This window comes from Opisthorchis viverrini (genome assembly GCF_000715545.1).
Source record: "Opisthorchis viverrini unplaced genomic scaffold opera_v5_87, whole genome shotgun sequence".
In the NCBI taxonomy this organism is placed as follows: domain Eukaryota; kingdom Metazoa; phylum Platyhelminthes; class Trematoda; order Opisthorchiida; family Opisthorchiidae; genus Opisthorchis; species Opisthorchis viverrini.
Genome location: NW_008751747.1, coordinates 806,483 through 834,384, shown reverse-complemented (window position 1 = coordinate 834,384; position 27,902 = coordinate 806,483). Strand labels below are relative to the sequence as shown.

General features: G+C 45.3%; 3 protein-coding genes across 3 annotated transcripts; 1 reads left to right on the top strand and 2 right to left on the bottom strand.

The window, feature by feature from the left end:
• Positions 1-466: 466 nt before the first annotated feature.
• T265_05059 (hypothetical protein) lies at positions 467-12,871 on the top strand (the record flags this gene model as incomplete). Its single annotated transcript, XM_009169970.1, has 5 exons — positions 467-726; positions 11,358-11,446; positions 11,493-11,595; positions 11,637-11,673; positions 12,156-12,871. 5 exons carry the CDS (start codon positions 467-469, stop codon positions 12,270-12,272), a joined length of 606 nt encoding a protein of 201 aa, XP_009168234.1.
• Positions 9,049-9,450, bottom strand: T265_05058 (hypothetical protein; the record flags this gene model as incomplete). The annotated part of the gene is made up of 1 exon (XM_009169969.1): positions 9,049-9,450. The coding sequence occupies one exon, from the start codon at positions 9,448-9,450 to the stop codon at positions 9,049-9,051; it is 402 nt and encodes a 133-aa protein (XP_009168233.1).
• On the bottom strand, positions 11,355-27,902 carry T265_05057 (hypothetical protein; the record flags this gene model as incomplete). The annotated part of the gene is made up of 2 exons (XM_009169968.1): positions 11,355-12,871; positions 27,598-27,902. 2 exons carry the CDS (start codon positions 27,651-27,653, stop codon positions 12,370-12,372), a joined length of 558 nt encoding a protein of 185 aa, XP_009168232.1.

The following is a 27,902-nucleotide window of genomic DNA, read 5'->3' as shown; positions in this document are numbered from 1 at the left end:
GTATTGCATCTGGATAACGCGCTACATGACTACAGCTTGGCATGCAGAGGCTGAAATATTTGGAATAAATCACTACATAAAGTGTTGACTATACTACAATGAAACATTTTAAATTGCTGCGTGACTCGTTTTGTAAACGCCACTCTGACGACGGTCGGTTAGCTTCTCTCTGTTCAATGAACCCGACGGGTGAGTTACTGATATCTGTCCTACCCCATTACTAACTTTTTTAATTTTACAGTCGTTGGAGTGTACAGAGCAACTGTGCCCTTCTTCTCCTAACACATCTACTTCCGATTCCGGCGGCCAATAAAAGTATGGATCCTGCACCCATAGTAAACCCTGAGCAAGTTCGAACAGTTTCCAAAAAAACTGCACCCTCCTGGGAGATCTTAAGGTTTCGAATGAATATCGTCAAACGCCAAATCTTTGTGAAAGTATTTTCTCATCTAAACCTATGTCTTGCATGGACTTCCAAATACTCTATGGGGCCTACGTCAGACCGCTCCTGGAGTACGCCAACCAAGTTGTCTACTCAGGACGTACGAAAGACGTTACCCTCATCGAGCGTGTCCAGCGGGCCGCCACTAGAATGGTTGCCGGCCTCAAATCCGTGGACTACGAAACGCGTCTCGCGATGCTTGATCTCTTTCCCCTGGAGTACCGTCGCCTCCGAGGGGACCTAATTCTTACCTACGCCCTGTTTGAACAAAGCTTGGCAAACAGGTTTTTTACCGTTGACCCAGCAAACACCCGGCGGGGACATAGTAAGAAAATCTTCAAGCTCAGGGCACACACATCCGTTAGACAAAACTTTTTTTCATTTCGGGTAGTAGCTGCGTGGAATGACCTTCCTCCGGCGGTTGTACATGCTCCTTCTCGAACCCAATTTAAAGCACTATTAGACATTTATTTATGCGAATCCTCGCGCTAGCGAGCATTCTGCCCCGCGCTGAGAACATAAAGAGCAGTGCTACACCCTTTTTTCACTTGTGCCTTTCAGGTGAACGACAGCCACTGACCGACAAGAACAAAACCGACCCGGGAAACTTGGGCAAAAGCCTCGATCCTGTGTATCAATCCGTGAATCCGTGAATCCGTGTCTTTAGGTAAACTTCGGGTGCGTTTATAAGGGTCGCCAATCACTGGAGTGTGAACACGGCAGACCTCAGGCTATCAGTGAAGGAAAAATGCGAGCGACATCAAAAAGGCATGATGCGGATTCGCGAGTGTGAGAATGTCAGACAGTGGATGACAGATTCAGCACAAATGATCGTGCTAAACATAAAACTAAACAGCTTTAATCTGAATGTGCTGACCATTGCAAAATTCGGTTGACCTTGGGCGTTGGGTCATGCGTCGAAGCCAGCTAGAAGTGAAGGCCGCAACTTAGTGTAGAGTAAAATGAGGCAGTTTGCCACCGAGATATTGATTACGTTGTACTTATTCTGAAAGGTGTCGTGAGTTTGTTCCGAAGAAGCCCGGGAATATCATTATTACCACAGCTTTTCGATTTTTCATTTTTGTGGTCGACGGGGAGTTCATGTAATATTACGGAGCATATGCTCCGTAGGATTTCAACAACAAATAGAGCCTTAATTTGGTTCATATGCACTGTAATATGCACGCTATGGAAGCACCACGGGACAGTGTTTCTCTGAAGGCAGGTGTTCACGACAATTTCTGTGGATGGAAAACAGAAACGAAGCTCATGAGCCAAAGCCCAGTAAGCAAGGTTGTACATCACCAATACTTACATATGAATCAATCAAAATGACAGACACCGTATACTACATGCACTACAACAGCGTCTTCAGGTGTTTGTTCCAGTCGCACTCCGTCTTTGCCTGAGGTGTAACGTTTTTTGAAGTATAATCCCTGGTGACTTACACGGTGTCTACATGCATGTGATGAGTGTTTTTGACAAATCAGTGATAACTAAAGTGCCACTCAGCGACAGTGTATAACTATACAGTCGAAGATGTATTTATCGTTCAGGTTCAATCTTTATGGGGCGAACTAACGAGAAATTGTTTGCGATGTTGTGGTAATAGCACCACCAGTCGAAGAATCTATCAATGATTCACCATTATCTAGTTGAAACCGATACGTCACTCGGAAACAAATTATTTTCGGTCAGAACTTGTAAGAAGGATACCTGATCACGCACCGAAGTACATCAGCTTACGCCGAAGGTTTGGCGTTGGAAAGTTGAGGCTTCAAGAGTCTTCACGCAAACCTGAATCGGGCTTTCGCCAAGGGAAATCCTTCTAGGGAATCAGGGTAGCAGGAACCGCTAGTGTGTAACAATTTGAGTGAAAACTGCGCCAGTAATCTTCCAGCAGTTCATGGACAGAATGCTGTGTGATGTAGTTGTGGTTGCCGCATACCATGATGGCATAATGGTCCTGGGATATACTAAAGAAGCTCTTTCATTCCGGTTGGACTTCGTCAATCGGCGGACAAATGACTACGCATCTCCATTAAAGAAAGAAGATGTGAGTTCCCCTTGAGTTTTATGGAGTACCTTGGTTTCGTTATCGACAAAAATGACCGTTGATCCGACCCGTCAAATATTGATGCAATTGTGGGAATGCCTCTCCGTCGAACATTGCTGAACTGGTCGTTTTGGGGGTTGATTCATCATCAACTATAAAAACACGACTCAACCGATGACTTGTTCAGGTAGGTAGATGACTACGCACTGGAGGCGCACTGGTGCGTTAATATCTGGGTGACAGTTCGCTTTCCATTGGGGAGATCGGAGGGTATCTACGCAGCCTTGCAGCATCCCAGCCCTCGCGCTTCCTTCTGGTGGCATGGAAGTTGGGTACCGAAAGGGTCATATAGCTGAACGATTTTTTCTATGCATTGAAGGCAATACCTTGGATTCATGAGCGTCACTGGGGACTTGACTGGGCCATGTCTGACAATCTATAACCATTGATGTGTCCCTTCCCGGAGTCCCCATCAAAGGAGATGGCAATGACCGGCACAGATGAGTTTGCTGGTGTTGGTTTTTATACCTCCCCATCAGGTCATTGACCTTGCCTGCATCGTTTCCACCCTTCGCGTGGTTGTGCTGTTCCAGGAAGTCGATCGACGGGTATACGTAACATGTGCCCAAGGCAGTGCAACCAATGGAGTGTGATCAGTTCATCCATCTCTAGATGGCTCAGCAATTAAGGCGCGAACTTATTGACCGGAAGGCTGGTGGTTCAACCCCGTCCTCCACATCTTGACTGCTTCTGTCTTGGGCAACTTGGCAATATTTCGTCCCTTGTGTTTCGGATGGCATGGCAGCTGGGTACCGAATAATGCAACTGGACTGTTTATTGTTTCGGAAACCATTCTATGTACTTCGGCATCACTGATCGGGTGCTCCCACCAGACTCGGACAACGCTCTGAAGATATCGGTGGTCAATCCGTGAATCCGTGAATCCGTGAATCCGTGAATCCGTGAATCCGTGAATCCGTGAATCCGTGAATCCGTGAATCCGTGAATCCGTGAATCCGTGAATCCGTGAAGTGCTTCCTATAACCTCTCGACTGAGCAGTGCTACACCCTTTTTTCACTTGTGCCTTTCAGGTGAACGACAGCCACTGACCGACAAGAACAAAACCGACCCGGGAAACTTGGGCAAAAGCCTCGATCCTGTGTATCAATCCGTGAATCCGTGAATCCGTGTCTTTAGGTAAACTTCGGGTGCGTTTATAAGGGTCGCCAATCACTGGAGTGTGAACACGGCAGACCTCAGGCTATCAGTGAAGGAAAAATGCGAGCGACATCAAAAAGGCATGATGCGGATTCGCGAGTGTGAGAATGTCAGACAGTGGATGACAGATTCAGCACAAATGATCGTGCTAAACATAAAACTAAACAGCTTTAATCTGAATGTGCTGACCATTGCAAAATTCGGTTGACCTTGGGCGTTGGGTCATGCGTCGAAGCCAGCTAGAAGTGAAGGCCGCAACTTAGTGTAGAGTAAAATGAGGCAGTTTGCCACCGAGATATTGATTACGTTGTACTTATTCTGAAAGGTGTCGTGAGTTTGTTCCGAAGAAGCCCGGGAATATCATTATTACCACAGCTTTTCGATTTTTCATTTTTGTGGTCGACGGGGAGTTCATGTAATATTACGGAGCATATGCTCCGTAGGATTTCAACAACAAATAGAGCCTTAATTTGGTTCATATGCACTGTAATATGCACGCTATGGAAGCACCACGGGACAGTGTTTCTCTGAAGGCAGGTGTTCACGACAATTTCTGTGGATGGAAAACAGAAACGAAGCTCATGAGCCAAAGCCCAGTAAGCAAGGTTGTACATCACCAATACTTACATATGAATCAATCAAAATGACAGACACCGTATACTACATGCACTACAACAGCGTCTTCAGGTGTTTGTTCCAGTCGCACTCCGTCTTTGCCTGAGGTGTAACGTTTTTTGAAGTATAATCCCTGGTGACTTACACGGTGTCTACATGCATGTGATGAGTGTTTTTGACAAATCAGTGATAACTAAAGTGCCACTCAGCGACAGTGTATAACTATACAGTCGAAGATGTATTTATCGTTCAGGTTCAATCTTTATGGGGCGAACTAACGAGAAATTGTTTGCGATGTTGTGGTAATAGCACCACCAGTCGAAGAATCTATCAATGATTCACCATTATCTAGTTGAAACCGATACGTCACTCGGAAACAAATTATTTTCGGTCAGAACTTGTAAGAAGGATACCTGATCACGCACCGAAGTACATCAGCTTACGCCGAAGGTTTGGCGTTGGAAAGTTGAGGCTTCAAGAGTCTTCACGCAAACCTGAATCGGGCTTTCGCCAAGGGAAATCCTTCTAGGGAATCAGGGTAGCAGGAACCGCTAGTGTGTAACAATTTGAGTGAAAACTGCGCCAGTAATCTTCCAGCAGTTCATGGACAGAATGCTGTGTGATGTAGTTGTGGTTGCCGCATACCATGATGGCATAATGGTCCTGGGATATACTAAAGAAGCTCTTTCATTCCGGTTGGACTTCGTCAATCGGCGGACAAATGACTACGCATCTCCATTAAAGAAAGAAGATGTGAGTTCCCCTTGAGTTTTATGGAGTACCTTGGTTTCGTTATCGACAAAAATGACCGTTGATCCGACCCGTCAAATATTGATGCAATTGTGGGAATGCCTCTCCGTCGAACATTGCTGAACTGGTCGTTTTGGGGGTTGATTCATCATCAACTATAAAAACACGACTCAACCGATGACTTGTTCAGGTAGGTAGATGACTACGCACTGGAGGCGCACTGGTGCGTTAATATCTGGGTGACAGTTCGCTTTCCATTGGGGAGATCGGAGGGTATCTACGCAGCCTTGCAGCATCCCAGCCCTCGCGCTTCCTTCTGGTGGCATGGAAGTTGGGTACCGAAAGGGTCATATAGCTGAACGATTTTTTCTATGCATTGAAGGCAATACCTTGGATTCATGAGCGTCACTGGGGACTTGACTGGGCCATGTCTGACAATCTATAACCATTGATGTGTCCCTTCCCGGAGTCCCCATCAAAGGAGATGGCAATGACCGGCACAGATGAGTTTGCTGGTGTTGGTTTTTATACCTCCCCATCAGGTCATTGACCTTGCCTGCATCGTTTCCACCCTTCGCGTGGTTGTGCTGTTCCAGGAAGTCGATCGACGGGTATACGTAACATGTGCCCAAGGCAGTGCAACCAATGGAGTGTGATCAGTTCATCCATCTCTAGATGGCTCAGCAATTAAGGCGCGAACTTATTGACCGGAAGGCTGGTGGTTCAACCCCGTCCTCCACATCTTGACTGCTTCTGTCTTGGGCAACTTGGCAATATTTCGTCCCTTGTGTTTCGGATGGCATGGCAGCTGGGTACCGAATAATGCAACTGGACTGTTTATTGTTTCGGAAACCATTCTATGTACTTCGGCATCACTGATCGGGTGCTCCCACCAGACTCGGACAACGCTCTGAAGATATCGGTGGTCAAACTGAAAGTCTTCTGACGTCCTTGGCGCGCAGCGGCCAAGTTTCTTACCCCTACAGTTATACATAGAACACTGCAGCATTGTAAAATCCACCCTTGACGGATAAGCTGATATCACGCCTACACCATCGGTGATGGAGGTTCATGAAAGCTGCTCTAGCTTTCCCGATCCGATTGAATCAATATCTTTGACGAGACTACCGCGACTGGTACAGCTGCCAAGGTAGACAAATTTGTCTAGTATCTCAACAATCTCATCCGCGAGCATAAGATTAGGGTACGAGCGAATCCAGTCTTACAGCAGCACTGCACACTTTGCATGTGCGAAGCGCATGCCAAACCATGAGGCAGCACTATTTACATTATTTAATATTTTGCAATATGACATTATTTCGAAGAAGAGCTGTCTCACAGTCGATATCTGCGAGTTGGCGTGCAGCGACTTAAAGAGCGTGAGGAATTTATGGAGGGCACTTTTGTCCCATAGACACTACCTGGTGGTTCACAAAGCCAGAGGCAGCTTGTAAGTTAGGGAAGACCACCATTGTTGGTTGCTGGGAGTTGTGTCGTTGTTCTAGACTCTGTCGGAGAGTGAAAATTTGATCGATGCACTCTTTTGCAGGATGAAACCCAGCTCGCTTTTTCACGAAACTGCCTGTTTGTGTAGTGGTGATGATGATGATGCAAAGAATAAGGCCAGAGAGCATCTTCAATGCCACAGGTGCCAGATTGATGCCACGGTGATTTTCGCACGTCGTCCGCGTACCCTTTTTGGAGACGAATAACTGTCGACGTGCCGCACTCTGCAGGCACTTTCTCTTCACTCCATACTCCACCATTGTGCTTTGTCAGATGGTCCACCACGGATTCTCCGCCATCCTTCAAGAGGAACAGGTCGTCCGATCCTAGTGCCTTCTCGCGTTCCAATCCGCATATTCCGCACATTATTCTTCCGACGTATGAACTGACCCCAGGAGTCGTGTTGCAAGAAACAATCTCTCCACTCAGTATTTTCCGGCTGAATTAACAGGTCATCTTTTCTGCCTATCGTTTCACTTGCCGTTGCTTTCTTGTGGTCAGTCGATCGTATCAATTATATAAGGCACAGCTTTTTCAGGTGGCGGAAATCCTCTCCACCTCCTGGGCTTTCGATGCCCACCAAATCTCGGTCTTTCGGTGGGCTCCTCACTATTTGGTGTTTAAACTATATGCTTGTGCCGATTTTGCCTGCTGGTATGAATTTTCTGACATCGATCAGCGATCTAGACGTATTAGACCTGGATGGTATCGGCAAAGTCGGACGAACAGCACCGAACGCCATTAGCATAGCTGCTTTCACATTTTGCCATGCTCCATCTACATGCTTGCTACCAGTACAGCTTTACTTTATTGTAGAGCATTGTTCAACTAGCTCAGATTGATATTATTGAGCTCTAGTATTTCTTCGAAGATGGTACACTGGCATGCTTTTTGCAGACTTGCAAAGGTCTGAAAGGAAACGAACTCTTAGGCCTGTTCGTAGTGTGGTGTGATTGGAATCAAGTTGTGTCACAGGAGGGACGGCAGTCTTGAATTGTGGCTCTTCATTGGTGACTCATGGCCACGTGATCTAAGTGGGTTCACGGCTGTTTTAAAGTTGATGGTTAAGTGATGTGAACGCTTATGCTAAAATTTCGTACTGGTTAGAAGCAGCTGATGATCAGCACACAACTGGAGAAGTTGCTCTCCGCGTCTGTGACAAGCAATGACTCCAAATCGACCCCCAAATGTGATTTCAAGGAGCTCAGGCGAACGAATTGAGATCACAGTGCCAGGATTTCATGCTTGACGAACGAACCCGGATAACTCTCGATAAAAACTATCCTTCTAAGCGTTACACCTGCAGTCTTTTGGAGCATTTGCCGACACTACGAACATCCATCGTTTTTATGTCTAGAAGCGTTAGGCTTGATTTTATGTGGATAACCGAACCCTGAAAAGATGACCAGCAACATGCCTTTATCTCTGGGGACGGGTGCGAATCTCGCGCTACATATTGCACGGATCATCGCTTCTGCATCATCGGACACACGGAGAGTGGAATACAAAAGAGATGAGTTTATCCTTGGCGTTATGAGAAGCATAACTCGTCTTGCATGCGTGCTTCACAGACACAGCGTAAATCAATTTTAAGGTAATACACGGTCTCGGCGAGCATTGCCTGTTTGTCGATGTGACATTGAGTACGAAAGTTGAAAGCTTCTATGTAGAAAGAATATCGTGAATTCAGTAAGGTGTTATTTTATCCATTGTTAATAGGTAGTGAGCTGTAGAAGACACGTCAGTCAAATAACTAATAATCAGACGACTCAGTAACGTTTGTGTGGTGGGAAGTGGTTTGGGAAGGACATCGGTGGGCAAAGAACTGTGCGGGCGCACAGTCTGACTGAGTGTTGGCGTTATCGACACTTCGGATTTTTGTGGTGGGATAGCCCTCAGTCCTTTTATGTCCTTTTTTCATTAAAAGGTTTTATTCAGGTACGACAGTGTACGGCAGTTAGGGCAGCGAAACATCAGTGTTGAAGGCTGATGTGCTGTCAGTGGTGATAACGATGTACAGCAGTGAAGCGCAAATGTTCTTTGTTGTTGTCAATGGTGGTAATTCTGTTTCTGGTAATTCTGACTTCGTCAGTCTTACTAATGTTACATAAAAGAGCTTGTCTTACACGCAAGTTTTGGTGTATTAAAATGACCGAGATTACGGTAGCGTCTTCAGACTACACCTAAAGGCTGAACAAATGTTCAGATCACTTTAAGAGAGTAACGTTGTTATTACCTCTCAAAACCATGATTCAGGTGTTAAGAATTGGTTGTTCTCCGTTGTTTCTACAGGAATCTGGTTGTTGCTAGGATTCTGAACCGCCAGGTTATGCAACCGATGTTTAATCTTTCAAACCACATAGTGAATTACACTGAACGCGAAGATAGCAGCACTACAGTGGTCGGTATCAACGCACTCGTGACTAAAGCTATGTGGTTACTTAGGACGTTACCCCATGTTCACTTTTTGAGTTGCGGTGGGCCTGAAGCCACCTCGAGGATTCGAACAATACAAACACTTGCTAAGCCCAAGAATATGACAATAACATCTGCGATCTGGACACTGAAAGACTTCCCTGGTCTAGGGAGACAACAAGGATTTACAAAGAGCGTGTGTGGCCCGTACTCCTTAATTGTCAATGAAAGCAAAAATACGACAAGAGTGGTCATAAACTGCAATTCGCCTGGCGCAGTCTCGGCGGCTTTGATCTGTGGGATCCACAAATCACAGTCACGGTCAGCAAGCTGTAAACTGAGGAGTTCCTCTTTATATACAACCCACGTTAATAATGATCTTTGGCTCAAGGAGTAGCAGGTGTTTCCGTCACTGTCGATAGCTTTGCTTCTTCTTCCAACGAACATTAAGGTGAATAACATAACTTAAACCTATCTCCCTTGGAAAACCTCAGGTGAAGTTTGCAGTTTCGATGAAGGAACAGTCGACTGACCGACTGCAGTCATTCTCGTTCTAGTTTACGGCAAAGGCCTATACTGGAGCCTCAATACTTGTTCCTACCAGACAAACTTCGGTAGCGGTTGACACTGACTATTTCAAGGAAGTAAAGTCATAACGGAATTTATTGGTATCAAGGCGATCAATGACTGGTAAATAGTTGTTTGTGTTATAGGATGTGAATTAGCATGTCAGTGATTGACTCCAGTTTAAATTGTCTACAATAAGTTTTTTCCGCCCCCTGAATTAGAGTTTCATGTGCCCTAATTTAAACGTAAGCATAAAACAAGTCAGAGAGTTCCTCATCTGATTTGAGTCCGCCGTACTCCAGAGTGACAGAGGTCGTCTTACTTATCGTTGGTCATTTGTCCACCTCACTTTTGGATGGCAACGTTCATCTTCTAGGACCCACTGATCGGAAATTCCCCAACGTTACCTCATTTTGCTGCCTCGCGTTTGGACTGTATTTTTTTACGATGGGCCGGCGACTTTCTTTTTATACTATCATATTGAGAGCGTTGTCCGTTCCTTTAAACCCTACGCAAAAATTCGTTGTACTTGTTCTTCGCCGAATTAGCTGCTCCCCTGTTCTATCCTTGTAGAAGGCTATAGGTTACTGAAGTACATCTCTAAGTTCATGAAATCTCCACGACTGTTGCAGTCAGCAAACACTTTGCCTGCGCAGTAATTTTGCCCACGTCATGTTAGATGACGATTAGGACTCTTTGTCCAATTCTATCCTCCTGAGGGGCGAGATGGCCCAAGTGGTAAGAGCGCGAATTTACTGACCGGAAGGTCAATGGTTCGAATCCGACCTCCGCCTCTCGACTTCCCCTGTCTAGGCTTGGGCAACCTGGCAGTATCCCAGCCCTCGTGCTTTCTTCGGGTGGCATGACAGCTAGGCACCGAAAGGGTGCTACAGCTGAACGTTTTCTTTCTATCCTCCTGCATGTATGGCTGTCATTCACTATCCTTGGTCGACGAAACTGTGAAAGCCTAAACCAACGCACCTTGGCACGATTTTTCATAACCGAACAACTAACGGACTGATTGAGATAATCAGTCTGCTCTACCGGTATTCAGCTTCACGTAAAAATAAGGTTGTAAATCGACCAGTGGTAAGATGGCCTCTATCACAGTAGACCTGAATAAAACGAGGGACCTTTTCACCCGTTTTCTGTATAGGTTTAGATCAAAATATCTGAAACTCGGATTCAGGGACTGGACGAACCTTGCCATCAACATTATATATAAATAAATAAAATAAATCGTTCAGCTGTAGCGCCCTTTCGGTGCCTAGCTGCCATGCCACCCGAAGGAAGCACGAGGGCTGGGATACTGTCAGGTTGCCCAAGCCTAGCTCGCCCCATTTTATATATATATATATATATATATATATGCGCCAACGTATCGCAGCTGGAGACTAGCCGGTTTCTATCACACCAACTGGTCGTGTGTGGTGCACCCTCTTCAGGAAGGGTAGGCGTAGCATGCATGTACAAAGGTTGCGAATGAGGCCCAGTTAAGCACAGGCTAAGGTTGTCGACATACCCCCATACGTGACAACAATTTAACTAATATTTCAAGTGTACGTTCTAGTCTGCGTCGTATGCGATGGGTGTAAAAAAAGAAAAGCTGCTCAAAAGTCATTACAGTCCATTCTGTGGCCCGCGAAGGGCCTAACCAGATGATGTAAACCTCTAGTTCGCAAAACCTAAGCTTATGAAGTACAAATGAAAGTGAAGTCACGTGAAATTGAAAGCGATAATTGTTGTTCAAATTCTCGACTGAGTAGTTTTTCTCTCTCTCATTTCAGCCCAATTGTTCACTTCTCCGTAATCTGCTCAACACTTTTCGCCATGTCTGACGAAGAGGAACAAGTGCAAACATCTTATTCACCAGCCGGTGAGTAGGCAGATTTATCATTTTCGCTCATAAAATTGAATTTCAGTGAAAGTCGGCGGTATGCGAGTTGCTCGGCACGTCCGTGAAACAGAGGAGAAACCGCTTCCGCGGTCTGAGTTGATGAAGCAGGCGGCGGAACACAATTCTGAGTATGTTTATCGTTTGTTTACACCAACTCCGTTCTGTTCAGGATTACGTCTGTGCGCGTTACGGATCTGCTAACCAAGGTAAATGCTGGACGTTTTTAATGTATGGTTTGTTTGTATGACAGCAAACCTTGTATCTATTCAAGAATTTGATCTTATTTTCAAGCCATAGCTTTAGACGCGTTGTCAGCTCTGCCCCGTGGTTGGAGACCATTGTGCATGGCGGCAATTCACTAAGAAATGTAGCTTGGACACATCCAGTGATAATTTTGTACGTCTGTACGAAATTTCTACTGCAGGCGCACCGGTTATCGACTCCATCTTCATTCACTTCGCTTTTGGTGGACGTAACTTGTGCATCGCTCATAGATGATGAGCGGATGGGTATGTTTGAAATCGATCCTCCTGGTGGCCTTGTGGAAGACGGCTAACTCTTAGTATGAGGGGATAGCGTGAGTATTTTAAAGCAACTGTTGCTTTCGAGCGTGCCATTGTTCTGCTTCATTTGATTTTTTCACTTATAATTATATGAACCTTCTTAAAATCTATACATTCGATTTCAGGAAGAACTTGACTTCCACGACAAAACCGTTAAATCCATGCATGATAAACCTCAGCCGAGCATCTCCAAACCTCATACGGATCCGACCCGCCGTATCATCCAGCAGCCAATGAAGTAGAAAAGGTCGCTCTTGATAAGATGTACTTTTTCGTTTTTTTGCACAATGCCTAAATACATTTGCTTGGAATTTCCGCACATCTACGGTTTTGTTATCATCACGAATCCCACGTAATTGGATTCCTCGGTCTGTTAGCAGGTGCGCTTTTGCAACGACTGTGTAAATTGCCATTATTGTATTCCACACTACTCTTCAGTTCCCACACCGAGTGGGAATGTTCCTCTTGGTTGACTGTTGATGCGGTAGGCAGGGGTGTAGGCCTTGGTGAGAGCCCTAGTCTTCGGATGGTGGGTATTTCACTCAACCATTCCGGGTGGATGATATAGTAGGGCGGTTGATCACGAGTATTTTTGTGTGTCTGAAATAAACAACCACTCTGATTCTTCATTTTCGGATTATCTGGATTTAGATCGCCGTGGCTTTTGGATCTGGTTGCAACTTCACCGCGATATAGGGAGATTAGTGGTGGACGGATTTTCCTTTCGACTGTTGTGAGGTTTGGTTCAATCGCGGAGTCTTCACAGGCACCGGGACACGTTGCTATCGTTCGTTCGGATTTGGCTTTCCTCACCGTCTTTCTGCTCTCTCGATAACCGTTCCTACAAGATACGAAGAAAGAAATCGTTCAAGGTTCAATATTAACAGGGCCTACCGTCGAATTACAGTATGAGAGTTCTCCAACCTTTCTGATTTCTTTTGGTGATTTCAATTCTCCAGTTCGAAGGATAGGTTTACAGCCTACCTTATTATGTTCGGTACTCGATTAGTTGTTTGATACTACTAAAAGCTGACTGCTCGAACGCACGACAAAATATCTGTAGTTGCTCTTCAATTCGCCTCTGCAATGTTATCATTAGACAAATCAGCCTTCAACGCTCACATCAATCGTTATAACACTTGACGTTTTTCTCGTTGAAATGTCCTCGGGTCTAAATAAACATCATGCGTAAGACTTGATGTGGATCTCAAGCTAGGACTTCGCAAGGAGCTTCCATATAGGATGCACCTAACTTCATGTTCCCCTGTTTATTCGAGTTTCTGAGTCACTCCTTCCACCGGTAGACGCGTTACATTTGGATACAGGTGCATACAGCATCTACACATGCGTATGGCGGCTGCATCGTTATACTTACTATTCCAAATCAAGAAACCCATCTTCCTTTGGTGACCTTTTAAAAGGTCGAGAATAAGGTTTAATTCTTTCGAGGGGCAACCGGACACAATGGGTTGATTAATAACACATTCCTCGAAGACTGAGGCTGTGTGATAATGACCCAATTCTTTTTTAAACAAATTACATCTAAGCGCTCACACAGAAGTCAGGAGACAGTTCTCTGTAATGCAATGTACTTGGCATAACAATGTGAGTAGTTCCCCTTATGAAGATTACGAAACGTTTGGGCGCTGTCTGTGCTACTCGCCTTCTAGGATGGGGACCGCGCAATCCCCACTGAGTCTGGTTGGAGAAGCTGCAAAACATGGCTGCCAGCCGATGTCAGTGGCGTTCTTGTTGTCAGTTTCTATCCGGATTGCCTGAATGAGTGTCTGGAGGTGTAGGCACCTCAGAATGTAGTAAACTAGCACCGAGTCCCCTCACCGTCTGCCTCTATTCTTTTCATACAATAGGAATTTCAAATAAATCATAGTTGCACGGCAGTGAAGCATCGGTGTTGAACACCGATGCTGTGCTGTCGACGATGATGGCGTCTGACTGAGTTCGTCTCATTCAAACAGGTATTGTTCTGGGGTTACTTAATAAGCGGCTCTGCTGTTTGCATTTTTAACACAGAAACTTTTTTGAAAACAAATTACATCTAAGCACCCCCACAGAAGTCAGGAGACAGTTCTCTGTAGTGGAATGTACTTGGCATAACAATGTGAAGAAAAGCTCATTGGATAGGAGGATCAAACTCCAGGTTCTGTCAACTGACACATCCCATGCTGTATTGTTAATGGTTGTTGTGCAGTTCATGGTTGTACAACAACCATTAACAATACAGCATGGGATGTGTCAGTTGACAGAACCTGGAGTTTGATCCTCCTATCCAATGAGCTTTTCTTCACATTGTTATGCCAAGTACATTCCACTACAGAGAACTGTCTCCTGACTTCTGTGGGGGTGCTTAGATGTAATTTGTTTTCAAAAAAGTTTCTGTGTTAAAAATGCAAACAGCAGAGCCGCTTATTAAGTAACCCCAGAACAATACCTGTTTGAATGAGACGAACTCAGTCAGACGCCATCATCGTCGACAGCACAGCATCGGTGTTCAACACCGATGCTTCACTGCCGTGCAACTATGATTTATTTGAAATTCCTATTGTATGAAAAGAATAGAGGCAGACGGTGAGGGGACTCGGTGCTAGTTTACTACATTCTGAGGTGCCTACACCTCCAGACACTCATTCAGGCAATCCGGATAGAAACTGACAACAAGAACGCCACTGACATCGGCTGGCAGCCATGTTTTGCAGCTTCTCCAACCAGACTCAGTGGGGATTGCGCGGTCCCCATCCTAGAAGGCGAGTAGCACAGACAGCGCCCAAACGTTTCGTAATCTTCATAAGGGGAACTACTAACAATGTTGCTAAAAAATCCGAAGAGTTTCAGCAACTAAGGCGAGTAGCACAGACAGCGCCCAAACGTTTCGTAATCTTCATAAGGGGAACTACTAACAATGTTGCTAAAAAATCCGAAGAGTTTTCAGCAACTTTGCGAGTAGTTTCGAATCGTAGTCTCGTTCATACCCCTCTGCCAGGTCAAGGATTGACCACCTCCGCTTCCGCCACTCTAAGTTGGGCATGGAAAACAACACTCTCTTTGGCAAACGATGATCTCAACTAACGCAGCTTTGGTTGCTGGACACATTCTTCAATGGAAGTACCCGTTGAACAACCGAAAACTTGTTTCTGACTGCCTCGTTACGGATTCGCTACGTTTTTTCCTTCCTCATCTGCAACCCTGATACTCTTATCCAGTCTTTTTTTATAAAAACCTAGCAACCATATGGAAACCTACAAACGCAGGGTTCCATTTGACCATCGGCCCAACGCGGCCTTTATATCTTCGGAAACGAAAAGTGGTCATGTAACAGGGCAAAATGCATTTCAAGAAGCATAATCCTCACAAAGCACACTACTCATGAGATTGCTAAAATTCACTGGGCATCCCACGACCGGTTTCACCCTTCTTAAGACTTCTCTGGTAGGCGTAGTTCCCGAGGTTCCATCAGACTACTCTACTTGAACGCCAAAATGTACGCAAGTGGCGGGAGACACTCATTTGCAAATTGCATTCAGTTAAGGAGTATCGTAAACCAGTGACTAGGTCGAGTATCTTTCTGCCAGTGTAATTTGCAGATAAATGTAGTCTGCTAGGGTCAATATTTTCTTTGGCAGTTGACAGTACTTATCAAGGGTAGTTATTTAGACGGCAAGCTCACTTGAACTAGCGTTCTACGAATAAAATTATTGTTTTCCCAGTGTCTTCATCATCGTCACTGACAGCATCATCAGAAAAGAACAATCACTCTTCGTGATCAACAACGTCCATCTCGTGAATCTCCAGAAAGACTCGAATTCGCAACCGACCGGCTAGTAGTTGCACCGTTCCGTCACTCGTGTCTGATCGATAGTGTGACTAAGTCGCACTCAAACGAAATATTGCGCATGAGTCTTCCATATGAAAAGCTGTCGCGTTCAAGTTTACCAAACATGGTACCGTGTGCGTAGCTGCTCTAAAACTACAGTGACGCCTGCATCCTCCAAAAAGTGTTCATTTGGACCCAGGAAGTGAGCTTGAAGGTTTCACGTTCTGCTCGTCCCACTTTGATTTGCGGTTCTCTAGACGAATCTCCGCGGCTAGACTCGCACTTTATAATATCTTGTTCACAAACGCCCAGCCGGCGCCCTTGATCCCTTGGTATACTGTATGTCAGCGTGAACCGGATAACATTTAATTGCCGATCTGCACTTTGGTTGAATTTCACCGGTGCATCCCATTCTCGATGACTCCCACAAGGAGGAATGCATTTTGGTGAACATTGCTTTTCGGTTGTCTTCCTCACTTTCCTGAAGTGTACTGCTTCGTGCAATAGACTGCAGGGATGCTTAATACATCAAGATACAGATTCCCATTGGACTGCAGTGTACAGTCGATCATCTGCTTATAGCTGTCAATCGCAAACCGTTCTTTTTGCGGTCAACACATTACTTTATTGCTTCCTTCAAGTTTTTGAAAGCATAACCGATAAATATAAACTTGTCTAAGAGCTCATTGTAGCTCATGACTAGACAGCGTCATGCATATTGCCTATCAATACCTACTGTTTCCACCGACTTCACAGAATCTTTCGACTCCATAGACACGTCTTTGCTCCTAACTGTACCTTACTAAGAAGTCTGCATACACACTCCGTGCTCCACGATCCTACACTTTCGAAAATTTAAGGGTTCACAACGGACGGTCTAAATGTTTCTCTTCACAACGAATATTCGAGTCTATCATCATAATCCTGATGAAACCATATGTGAAGGGATCCAGTGCCTTATTATTGAAATTACATCTATAGGAAGACTAGTAGTGTTGGACTATGCATCCTGATTAGTTAGTGATCAGCAACCAATACACAATTTCGGAGGTGATCTTTTGTTTCACAGTGTGTTATAATCTTAAATTTGCAAAGCATGGTTTCTGGTTTTCCATGTTCTTGGGTATCTTTCTGGAACTAGGGAGAGGAACTTGTGTTCGCTGGCCAGTTCAGTTATCTGGACAGCTCTATAGACCGCGCCTATACCGTTACAGAATTCGATGCACACATTAGCAAGGCGATGCATTCTAAAGTTGTATAGTCACCCTTATTGTTGGTGAAATTCACTGGTGTTTATTTAGTGAACTGATCATATATTCAATGTAACCAACGAATCATTTGCAACGGATGTTTCAGTGAATGGGTGTTCGTCAAATAAACTGCCAGGGAAAGCAGTTGAATAGGTTCTCAATCTAGAAGCGGTCACAGCATATCCAGGCTCGGATTGTGCGGTTGCTCCAACGCCGACGCTACATGGAAGTAGACGACCAGTTATTCAAGCCTCCGTAGGAACGTGCAGTCCACTTCCATGCGCAGGAAAATAAGGAACGACTTATGCATGTTTTCTGCCTGTCGATGAGAGCTTGATGGTGTAGGTGCTAAATATTGTTCAGCATCTGATCCAATCACGTCTGGCGATTCGGTCTTCGGTTTTGACATACAGGCAGACGTCTGGTGTAGATTGTTGCCTTTTGACGAACGTTATGTTAGTCGGGTGAGTAGGAAAACTGTCTAGCTTGGACTCCTGTCTAGGCTTGGGCAACCTGGCAGTATTCCAGCCCTCGTGCTGCCTTTGGGTGGCATGGCAGCTAGGCGCCGAAAGGGTGTTGCAGCTGAATGATTATCTTTTTATCTTTTATCTGTTTTGCAGTGGGACCAAATGTCTTTCAGAAAATGAGGAAGTGTGGCGGAGGTCACAAAAAACCTTGATGTTGAAGTAAACCTGAGTAGATCCCTCTCATGCCAAGAGAAATTTAGGCAGAGCTGTGCTGTCAGATGTCTTGGACGCTTTGTGTGACTGTCTTTGCTGCTTTGCTCGATAGACAAGGTTTTTTGAATTTGTGGTATGAAGGGAGCACCGTCCCCAAGACTTGCTCTGTCAGCTCCAGGTCTTTTTTAATTAGCAGATTAGCCTTTCACTGTAGGCACCCTACGAGAAGGGTCTAACAATAAACTTTAGAGTTTTTGTTTAGTGTTGACTGGTCAAAACCACTGATCATGCACAGATGTAAATTCTGTGGTCATTCTTCAGTTCAGGTGTATATCTGTCTGTAATGCCACCTTACTGTCTACTATGAGGGGAAATAATCGATCAATCTCTTTCTCTGTGCATGAGATGCGCCGAAGTTTTGAAACAAGGAAGTAGAATTATGCACCGTATTCCGTCAATTTTACGGCATTTTGATTGAATGCCTACAATTGTGTTGCAGTTACTTTTCCAATTCTGGATCTCCGTACCACACCCTTTAAATCATGTCAAGAGGCATCACAGATCACTGGCTGTTTTGGAAAATGCATTTCATATCGACTAAACTATTCGTAGTTTACATAAAGGAAACTACTCACAAGGTTGCTGAAAACTCTTTGACAGCCCACGACCGGTTTCGCCCTTCTTGGGGCTCATCAGGTAGGCGCAGTCCCCGAGTTTACCTATTAGACGGATAACTCAGCAGATTCAGATGTGGCACGATCGAGCGTGTCGTAAAGGTCACGCAACAGCTACTCAATAAATCCATTTGTCAGTGAAGACTATGCATAGCTTCCTTGTCCATTGCTTGAACAAACTAGTCGATCGATTCTGATTTGAGGTCTTAACCGGGAATGTCTTTGACTCCGCGACAATGATGACGCAGTATACACGTTCCTAGAAGATACGACTATCAATCCGTAACTCACTCATTGGCTTCTAATTAGTGATAGGGAATACGAAATCGGCATTTTTTTAAATTGTTTTTTTTTCTAGAGAATGTCAGGAATGCATACACTAACACGGTCGAACAAAGTGCGTACCTAAGTTCACTTATAGACTGTATTTACCCAGTCCACGAGGGTTTGCCGTATACTAAACGTTTAAACATTACGTATGACAGAGCGAACATCCAAAAATTCAAGACTGTCACCAAAAGAGGTTTGGATGTAAACTCTACAAGCAGTTATACAGGTTTTCAAGGTGGATAGTCTGTGCAAACTCAAATGTCTGCATACCGTTTGTAGAGTATAATGTTGGAGATCTGATAAGGTAGCTAAAGGATTATACTGCCCAAGATCTTTGTTTCTGTAATCACCGAAGAATCTGCGATAGCAATCTGTTCAACGTGGTTGCCGCCCTGGATGAGAAGCTATCTGGACAAGTTACTCACTCTTCGTCGGTTTGTGGAAAAATTTAGCAATGGACCACTGCCTGTTTCACTGAACTCCTCTCTGCTTTCCACCTAGTCCACTGTAAGTCATTATGGATTATCCCACTTTTCGGTGTTCTACCGACAAACTCTACCATCATCAGAACCAATGAATGTTGGCCCGAAACCGAGGTCACCGTGAAGAGATCTCTGCGTTTGGTTTCGCCATCAATGTTGAGACGGGCACGCTCTGTAACATCAGTCATTGGACTTCTGGTGATACCACTAGCATTGGATAGCCGAGTTGTCATGGGCTTTTAAAAGTTGTGTATGTGTGTTATGTTTTTATGCGTTTTGACGTGAAAGAGACCGTACAAATTAAATTTACCCCGCAACCTTTTAGTTCTCACTGCTTTGTTCTAGTGTCCAAATGAGCTCGAAGATTTGGCCTGCAGACCTCAAGTATGCTAATGGGACTGTCTTACTCGGCAAAACGCAGGTCTCTAAGCTGTTCTTGATCAAGTCAACTACCATGCGGGACTAACCGTATTCGTAGTCAACATCAGTAAGACAAAATCGCGGGTAAACCTTGGTATGGAAAATGACGCGCAGTCATTCTACCCGACAAGAGAGCTACAGAAGAGATTGATCCTCGAAACGAAACGGTGACATATGCCTTTATGCAATTGGCCAAGGCCTTAGAAGGAGAACTGAAAACAGTTTGCTCACAATGGTTCATGTATTCAAAGGGCAGTCTGGTCAATACTTATTGTTATGAAATTTGTGCACTTGAGATTTTTACCAGTGCATCCAAGACGCACTCCTAACTTTTGACGGCTCAATGAAACATCCAACCTGGTTTTTAGTGAACACTTAAAATGTCACATCTCACGCAACTGTGCAGCGGCGATGAATTTATTGGTTCGGCCAGGAAGCCGGGAAACTCAAGTGCAAGCCTTGAAAACCTGTACTGGCTCTTATGCCTTGTCTCGAATGGTATTGCCGCCTTAGAAGGTGGAGAGATGAGCACCTGGTACGGTATCGTCAAGTTGAATATACATGGGTTCGATCTCAACATAGAATAAGATATCCGTTGCCGGAAGGGGAATCTGTGTTAACCTGGTCTGTGGCCGCTGTGCGTGGACGGTAACAATAGGGCCATCTGTGATGTCGAGACACGGTCGAGGTGAACCAAACCAAATGAAACTGAATGCCTTGCCGTTTTCAACCAAATTCAAATATGCTGGCTGTCAGACAGTTCACAGGACTCGTGTAAGCACTCACCCCAACAAACACAGGTTTCTTGATAAAATATGGTCGAATGAGCGAAGCCAAGGAATCACCGCTCCACATTCGCCATGATCGTTTCGATCGCATTGCTGCGCGGTAACCGAAGAATCTAATTTAGTGGTCGGAACCCGCCAGCTCCAAAATGACTAAACTGGGGGCTTGACTGATATTTTCCATCAAGGATGGCCATCCTTGTTGGTAGGGCAGTCTCGGATTTTTGAAGGATTTATCGAGGATGTTTCGTCGTATGCCTGCAGTCATTAATCTCCCCTCACCCTCAAAGCTAAGAGAAAATACTCACACTTTACCCAAATTAGCGCCATTAACCTGTTACCTACAACTGAGGTGTGATAAATCACCACAAGAGACTTATCTGCTAGTGCACTATCTGGGGAACAAGCGGGATTCAGGCCTGGTAGAGGTTGTGTTGACCAAGTTTTCACAATTCGTCAGGTGCTAGAAGAACTCCATACGTATAAGCGACCCACTATCCCAGTATTTCTAGATTGGCAAGGCGCATTCGGCTCGATTGGCCGGTCTGTTCTCCTTGACACACTTGCCCATCAAGGAATGCCCAGGAAGTTTGTGAACATAATACATTCCTTGTATTCTCAGACTTCCGGACGTGTGAGAGTATACGGCGAGCTCTCCAAAAGCTTCCGCACACAAATCGGTGTCCCCTCCATTCCTATTTACTTTCTTGGTCGATGAGACAATGAGACGAACGCTGGAATGCTTCCTAACCCCCGGTGTTCAAATAGCCTGTGACGAAAATCTTGTCTATCTGGAGTATGCAGATGACATCGTTCTCGTCTCCTAAGAGGAGGAGAAGGCACAGGTGTTTTGGATGAACTGACCAGAGTCATCTCGTTTTTTGGGTATGCACTTTGCACCCACAAGGTGTAAGATCATGTAGTCACTGAACACACCACTTAAAATTCAGGAAGAGGCACTGGAAGTCGTGTAGCGTTTTGCGATCTTGCAAGTTGTATTTGTCCCAATAGTAGCCTGCCCGGATCTCTAGGTCTCGGATGGCTAGTTTGTGACACATATGGGAGCAAAGCGTCCTATTCATGCATCTCAAGGGCACTGTGTATCAGGCTACAATGAGAGCTGCTTTGTTGTATGGCTGTGAGACTTGGACTGTTCGAGCAGCGGAATTGAGACGCCATCAGGTGTTCGACAATCGTTGTCTCAGAACCATAACTCGTGTGAGTTGGTGTCGGCGAATCCATAAGATGGCAGTTAGAAAGCGAGTTTTCGGTTGTGCAACGGGTGCTTCCATTGAACCATGTGTCCAACACCAGAAGCTGCGTTGGTTGGGACATGTGTTGCCTAAACCGAACCGTCATTTGCCGAAAAGAGTGTTGTTTCCCATGCCCAATCCAGAGTGGCGGAAGCAGAGAGGTGGTTAACCCTTGACCTGTCAGAGGAGTATGAAGGAGATTACGAAAGTTTGAGTGCTGTCCGTTCTACTCGCCTACTGGGATGGGGACCGCGTAATTCCCAATGTACCTGGTTCGGGGACGCTGCAGGATATGGCTGCCAACCGATATTCACTGGCGACCTTGTTGTCAATTTTTATCCAGGTTGCCTGGATGAGTGTCTGAAGGTGCAAGTACCTCATAATGACTGTAGCATGCTAGCACTAAGTCCTTTCCATATCCACCTTTGTTCTTTTCTTCACAATAAGGCCTTCAAATAAATCATGGTTATACGGCAGCGAAGCGATAACGATGTTGATAGTCGTGCGAAAAGTAAGTAAACTCAGGACGCCAGGAACTTACTGTAGCCCTAAAACTCCACCAAAATCTCAATAGGAAAGCCGGCAAGCATCCAGGGCAGTCAATCATTCAATCAATTCGACAAAAGCCAATGAGTGTTCAGGCATGCTACAGGAGCACGACCGAATACGATCAGCGTTCAGGCATTTCTTAGAAGCACGATGGCTGAAGATGATAGTTAACTAAGCACCTATCAGACAGCCTGGATCAATGTCAGAAAGTACCCTTTAAATAGCGTGGGGCCGTTGTATCCTTTGCACTCGCACGCACTCGTTTGTTTGGAATAAAGCTGTTGTGTACCCTTGTCGGTGAGGTCTTTCTGGCACTGGCGTGGAAACAGCAGTTAGATCTAACAAAAACCCTTGTCTGAAAACCATGCATATTCGCTGCATTGGCCGAATGGTTGATACATATTGCGAACATCCTTTGGACTCAATAGACAGACCGAATGCCGTGGATGAGCAAACACTACTGGATTTGAATGCTGTCGGATACGAAACTAATTCTTCTGTTTAGGTCGGCTGAATGAATCGGCGATGTTCACATTCTAAAACATCCACGATTAGCTGGAAAACAGTGAAAAGTCGGGATGCCCAAACTTCTGCTGTTAAGACATATTCCAGGTAGATCAAAAAGTGCAACTTCCACTTTAGATCTCTGCAGAGCCTGACAATGGACGACTATCACACATGGAGAACGGCACTATAGGCTTTGAAAGGTGACTCGACTCAGTTCTTCACAACAATTGACCTGTTTGGAAGGAGTTTAGTCTCCCTATTGCAGCTGCAACCCCGTCAAACGGCGCAACGTCCAGACGCACACACCTTGATGAGGCAAGCATTTTCGGTCACCAGCGTCTTCATCACTCCACTTGCTAAATGGGACAACTGGAACACTGTCTAGTCAGGACCTAAAACAGCTCTCTGGCCTTGAACCGACCGGGAACCGGGAAGCAAATGCGCTGCTTGAAACACAAGCATATGTTAATCAAGTCCATTCCCTTGTCCGATATAAGGTGTCGTGGACTAACTGCTCTCACTGTAGGTACAAACTAGTAAACTTAGAAACTAGTCAATTATGAAGCACCGTGTGCACTTTTTGAATTTCTTTTGTTGGTCGAGCACTGCGACCCATGAGGCGTCGCACTGACTAGCTCCGGTCACTCCTTGTGCAAACCGACTCCTCATTCAGTCGATCAATATTCCATGCACCCTGAGAATCAGTAGCACGTGATTGTCTCGCCCGCATGATAACGCTTAGATGTGTTGCAAAAAAAACCTCCGAAGAATATATTCAACGTTGTCCCACTACATGTGTCTAGGACTAATATGCGATAGAAATGTTCCGGTCTCCTTTTTTAATCAGTGTTTATAAGTTCCCTTTGGTATTCCTGCTCATGTCGCTCTTGTCTGAACACTGTTCATTCTGTTTCTTTCTCGCCACGACATAACAGGGAAGTACCAGAATCAGGTTTCGTTCATACTAAAGCTCGTCACCTAGGCATGTCTTCAGCAGCGCCGGAATTCGGGGCACAGAGCAACTAATATGCGGGGCATGCTCCTCAGTCGATCGATAAGACATCTATTTGGTTGTTGCCGGAGAACTCGTGTAGCCCAGTCATGTCGGTTGAGCATGAATGTGTTCGCCTGTACATATGTGTTAGATTAGGCTCATCCATCATGCGCTGGAGGTATATTCGTGGGATATTTTTCCAGCCAATCGGATTTCTTTGGTTCCAATCTTGGCATCGTGGAATACAGGTACTGGCAAGTGGCCCTAAGAATACAGGGACCAGTGGTTGCCTTGTCTGACATAGACTAACCGGAATCGTCGTGTCCGACCAGAATGAGGATTTCTTTAAACGAGACTAGTGTATGTAAAAATTCTACAAATTCTGAAACTGCCAATCGCCAGTTGACTTCTGACAACCTCCTTTTAGAAACAGCTTCTGCGTGTCTAACTGCGTTTTTGCTGCAAAACTTAAGGTAGAAATTAAACACCTTATCAGATGCACCCAGGGTAAATTGGAGTTCCTGGGTCACACTGGTCTCAACAGCGGTCTCCCATTTGAAAACGGTCCAGTTAGTATCACGAAGAGACTGGAACTTACCGTGGTGTGAACAGTTTGCGCACCTCAGAGACCCGTTGAGCAACACTGGGGAGTGTCCCCGCGACATTCACAGAGTCTCTCATATCAGGTCGGCCAAGGGTTAGGGGTATGATGAACACAGTCTTCTTGTCCTTCAGGTTGCGGGTTGGAACATGTGGCGACTTGTTCCGTAGAAATGGTAATGCATGTTCGTTCACATTCACATCACTCTCGTTTGAAAAGTCGTCCCCCTGTCCTGGCGCAATTATTCTGGTGAATCCACACGAAAGGGGGAAGCAGTGGCCTCAGGTTCCGCTCTTATTAGAGCTCATCAGCAAAGCCTATCCAATGGCAGTGCCGGGTTAGAACTTCGGACACCTAACATGCGAGGCGAACGTGTTACTACTATTCAACCAGCGCAAGTTCGACTTATCTGAATTCTCACGCTTGAGCGATGGGATTGGTATGCCCAACTCATAATCGATACGACGACCTGGTTGTGGAGATCAATTAGCCCGCGTGTCAGAGCTTCCCAACCAGGTAGCGCCACAGACGCTTGAAGTGTATTTGCATTTTCCCCCAAACCCCGCTGCATTGTGGCTAGGTTTTTGAGCAAAGGCTTTAGTTTTGAACCCTAATCGTCCTCTTGTCAGGTGTAGGCGCCCTGATAGTATTTCAGCCCATGTACAACGACGATATCATGGTTGTACGGCAGCGAAGCATCGGTGCTGAACACTGATGTCATACTCTCGACGCGGATGCCGTTAGTGGTTGTTGTAATGCTTAATTTTCCTGAGCGTATTTCATTTCAGCTATTCTTTATGGGTATGTATTTTGCCCTAGAACGAAGTTACTAAATCCTGTTCTTTAAGTCGAACACGGGGTCGGGGGTGTTCATTCTGTTTCTTTCTCGCCACGACATAACAGGGAAGTACCAGAATCAGGTTTCGTTCATACTAAAGCTCGTCACCTAGGCATGTCTTCAGCAGCGCCGGAATTCGGGGCACAGAGCAACTAATATGCGGGGCATGCTCCTCAGTCGATCGATAAGACATCTATTTGGTTGTTGCCGGAGAACTCGTGTAGCCCAGTCATGTCGGTTGAGCATGAATGTGTTCGCCTGTACATATGTGTTAGATTAGGCTCATCCATCATGCGCTGGAGGTATATTCGTGGGATATTTTTCCAGCCAATCGGATTTCTTTGGTTCCAATCTTGGCATCGTGGAATACAGGTACTGGCAAGTGGCCCTAAGAATACAGGGACCAGTGGTTGCCTTGTCTGACATAGACTAACCGGAATCGTCGTGTCCGACCAGAATGAGGATTTCTTTAAACGAGACTAGTGTATGTAAAAATTCTACAAATTCTGAAACTGCCAATCGCCAGTTGACTTCTGACAACCTCCTTTTAGAAACAGCTTCTGCGTGTCTAACTGCGTTTTTGCTGCAAAACTTAAGGTAGAAATTAAACACCTTATCAGATGCACCCAGGGTAAATTGGAGTTCCTGGGTCACACTGGTCTCAACAGCGGTCTCCCATTTGAAAACGGTCCAGTTAGTATCACGAAGAGACTGGAACTTACCGTGGTGTGAACAGTTTGCGCACCTCAGAGACCCGTTGAGCAACACTGGGGAGTGTCCCCGCGACATTCACAGAGTCTCTCATATCAGGTCGGCCAAGGGTTAGGGGTATGATGAACACAGTCTTCTTGTCCTTCAGGTTGCGGGTTGGAACATGTGGCGACTTGTTCCGTAGAAATGGTAATGCATGTTCGTTCACATTCACATCACTCTCGTTTGAACAGTCGTCCTCCTGTCCTGGCGCAATTATTCTGGTGAATCCACACGAAAGGGGGAAGCAGTGGCCTCAGGTTCCGCTCTTATTAGAGCTCATCAGCAAAGCCTATCCAATGGCAGTGCCGGGTTAGAACTTCGGACACCTAACATGCGAGGCGAACGTGTTACTACTATTCAACCAGCGCAAGTTCGACTTATCTGAATTCTCACGCTTGAGCGATGGGATTGGTATGCCCAACTCATAATCGATACGACGACCTGGTTGTGGAGATCAATTAGCCCGCGTGTCAGAGCTTCCCAACCAGGTAGCGCCACAGACGCTTGAAGTGTATTTGCATTTTCCCCCAAACCCCGCTGCATTGTGGCTAGGTTTTTGAGCAAAGGCTTTAGTTTTGAACCCTAATCGTCCTCTTGTCAGGTGTAGGCGCCCTGATAGTATTTCAGCCCATGTACAACGACGATATCATGGTTGTACGGCAGCGAAGCATCGGTGCTGAACACTGATGTCATACTCTCGACGCGGATGCCGTTAGTGGTTGTTGTAATGCTTAATTTTCCTGAGCGTATTTCATTTCAGCTATTCTTTATGGGTATGTATTTTGCCCTAGAACGAAGTTATTAAATCCTGTTCTTTAAGTCGAACACGGGGTCGGGGGCGCCTTTTTGTCTAGTACAATGATGGAATGTGAAGTCAGACGCCAATTGGTGTATTGACAATTGCCCCCTGGGACTGCTGCTCTCAGACCATTGACTCCGCAAGAAAGCTGCTTCTATGGTCAAATTTAAATGGAACTAACTTCTACTGGTGGATGCACAAAAAGCCAAATATAAGCATATCCTTGAATTACTTGAGCAATAAATTATGAGCTGCACTAAAACGTCACTAGGCTCAGTGGTTGAACAACCCCTTGGTGAGCAGGTACTGCGAAAAAACATCCGTTGTGCCTGAGGAGTGCTTTAGCCTAACGAGTCATCCAGGCAGCAAGTTGGTTACTTCAAGCAGAGGCGGGCGTCTTGCGATTCAGGTGAATCATTCGTGGTCGTCCGAATTCAAATATTTTACAAATGGAATCGGAGCCGTGGGCTGTAAGGCTTGCAGCTAATGCTAAGTACGACTGTTATTCGTTTGACCTATTAAAACAAGTTGTACCAGTGTAGCAAAAAGCAAGAAAGTTCCAGCGTTGTTGTCTAGTTCGTCAGAAGAAAAGATTTAAAACTTAAACACCCAGTTGTACGCTTATAATATCACCTGGATATCAGCAATAAAGCCGTTGTTTCAAGTGGAGGAGTTATCCTAAGACCCATGACTTGTCTCATCCGGATTCACTATTCGGGCCTGGTCAAAAAATCAAATTCAGTCCCCATCCTTACTTAGGTTCACTAGGTATCTCGATATGCAAAAGTAACATCACTGTCATCAGGACACACAAACAACTTACCCCTTTAGCTGTGATTGGCTGTTCTTTGACTTCCTGTTCCTGGATGCGCCCAACATTGCCAACCGTAATTTGTGTGATCGTCTCAGACTGGGTCCGATCGCAAATGTTGCGGCTACACTTTATCCCACAATGCAGACGGCGTATGTCAAAACCAATTGGATACCAGGCGCGATTATAGACAATTGATTTTCTTCTGCATACGCGACTGGGATTCCGCAAGTCAATCAATAGACATGTTCGTTTTGTTTATTGATCATGCCACTAATGGTTTTCACCATCTACTTTTGTTTAACAGAACTGTTAAA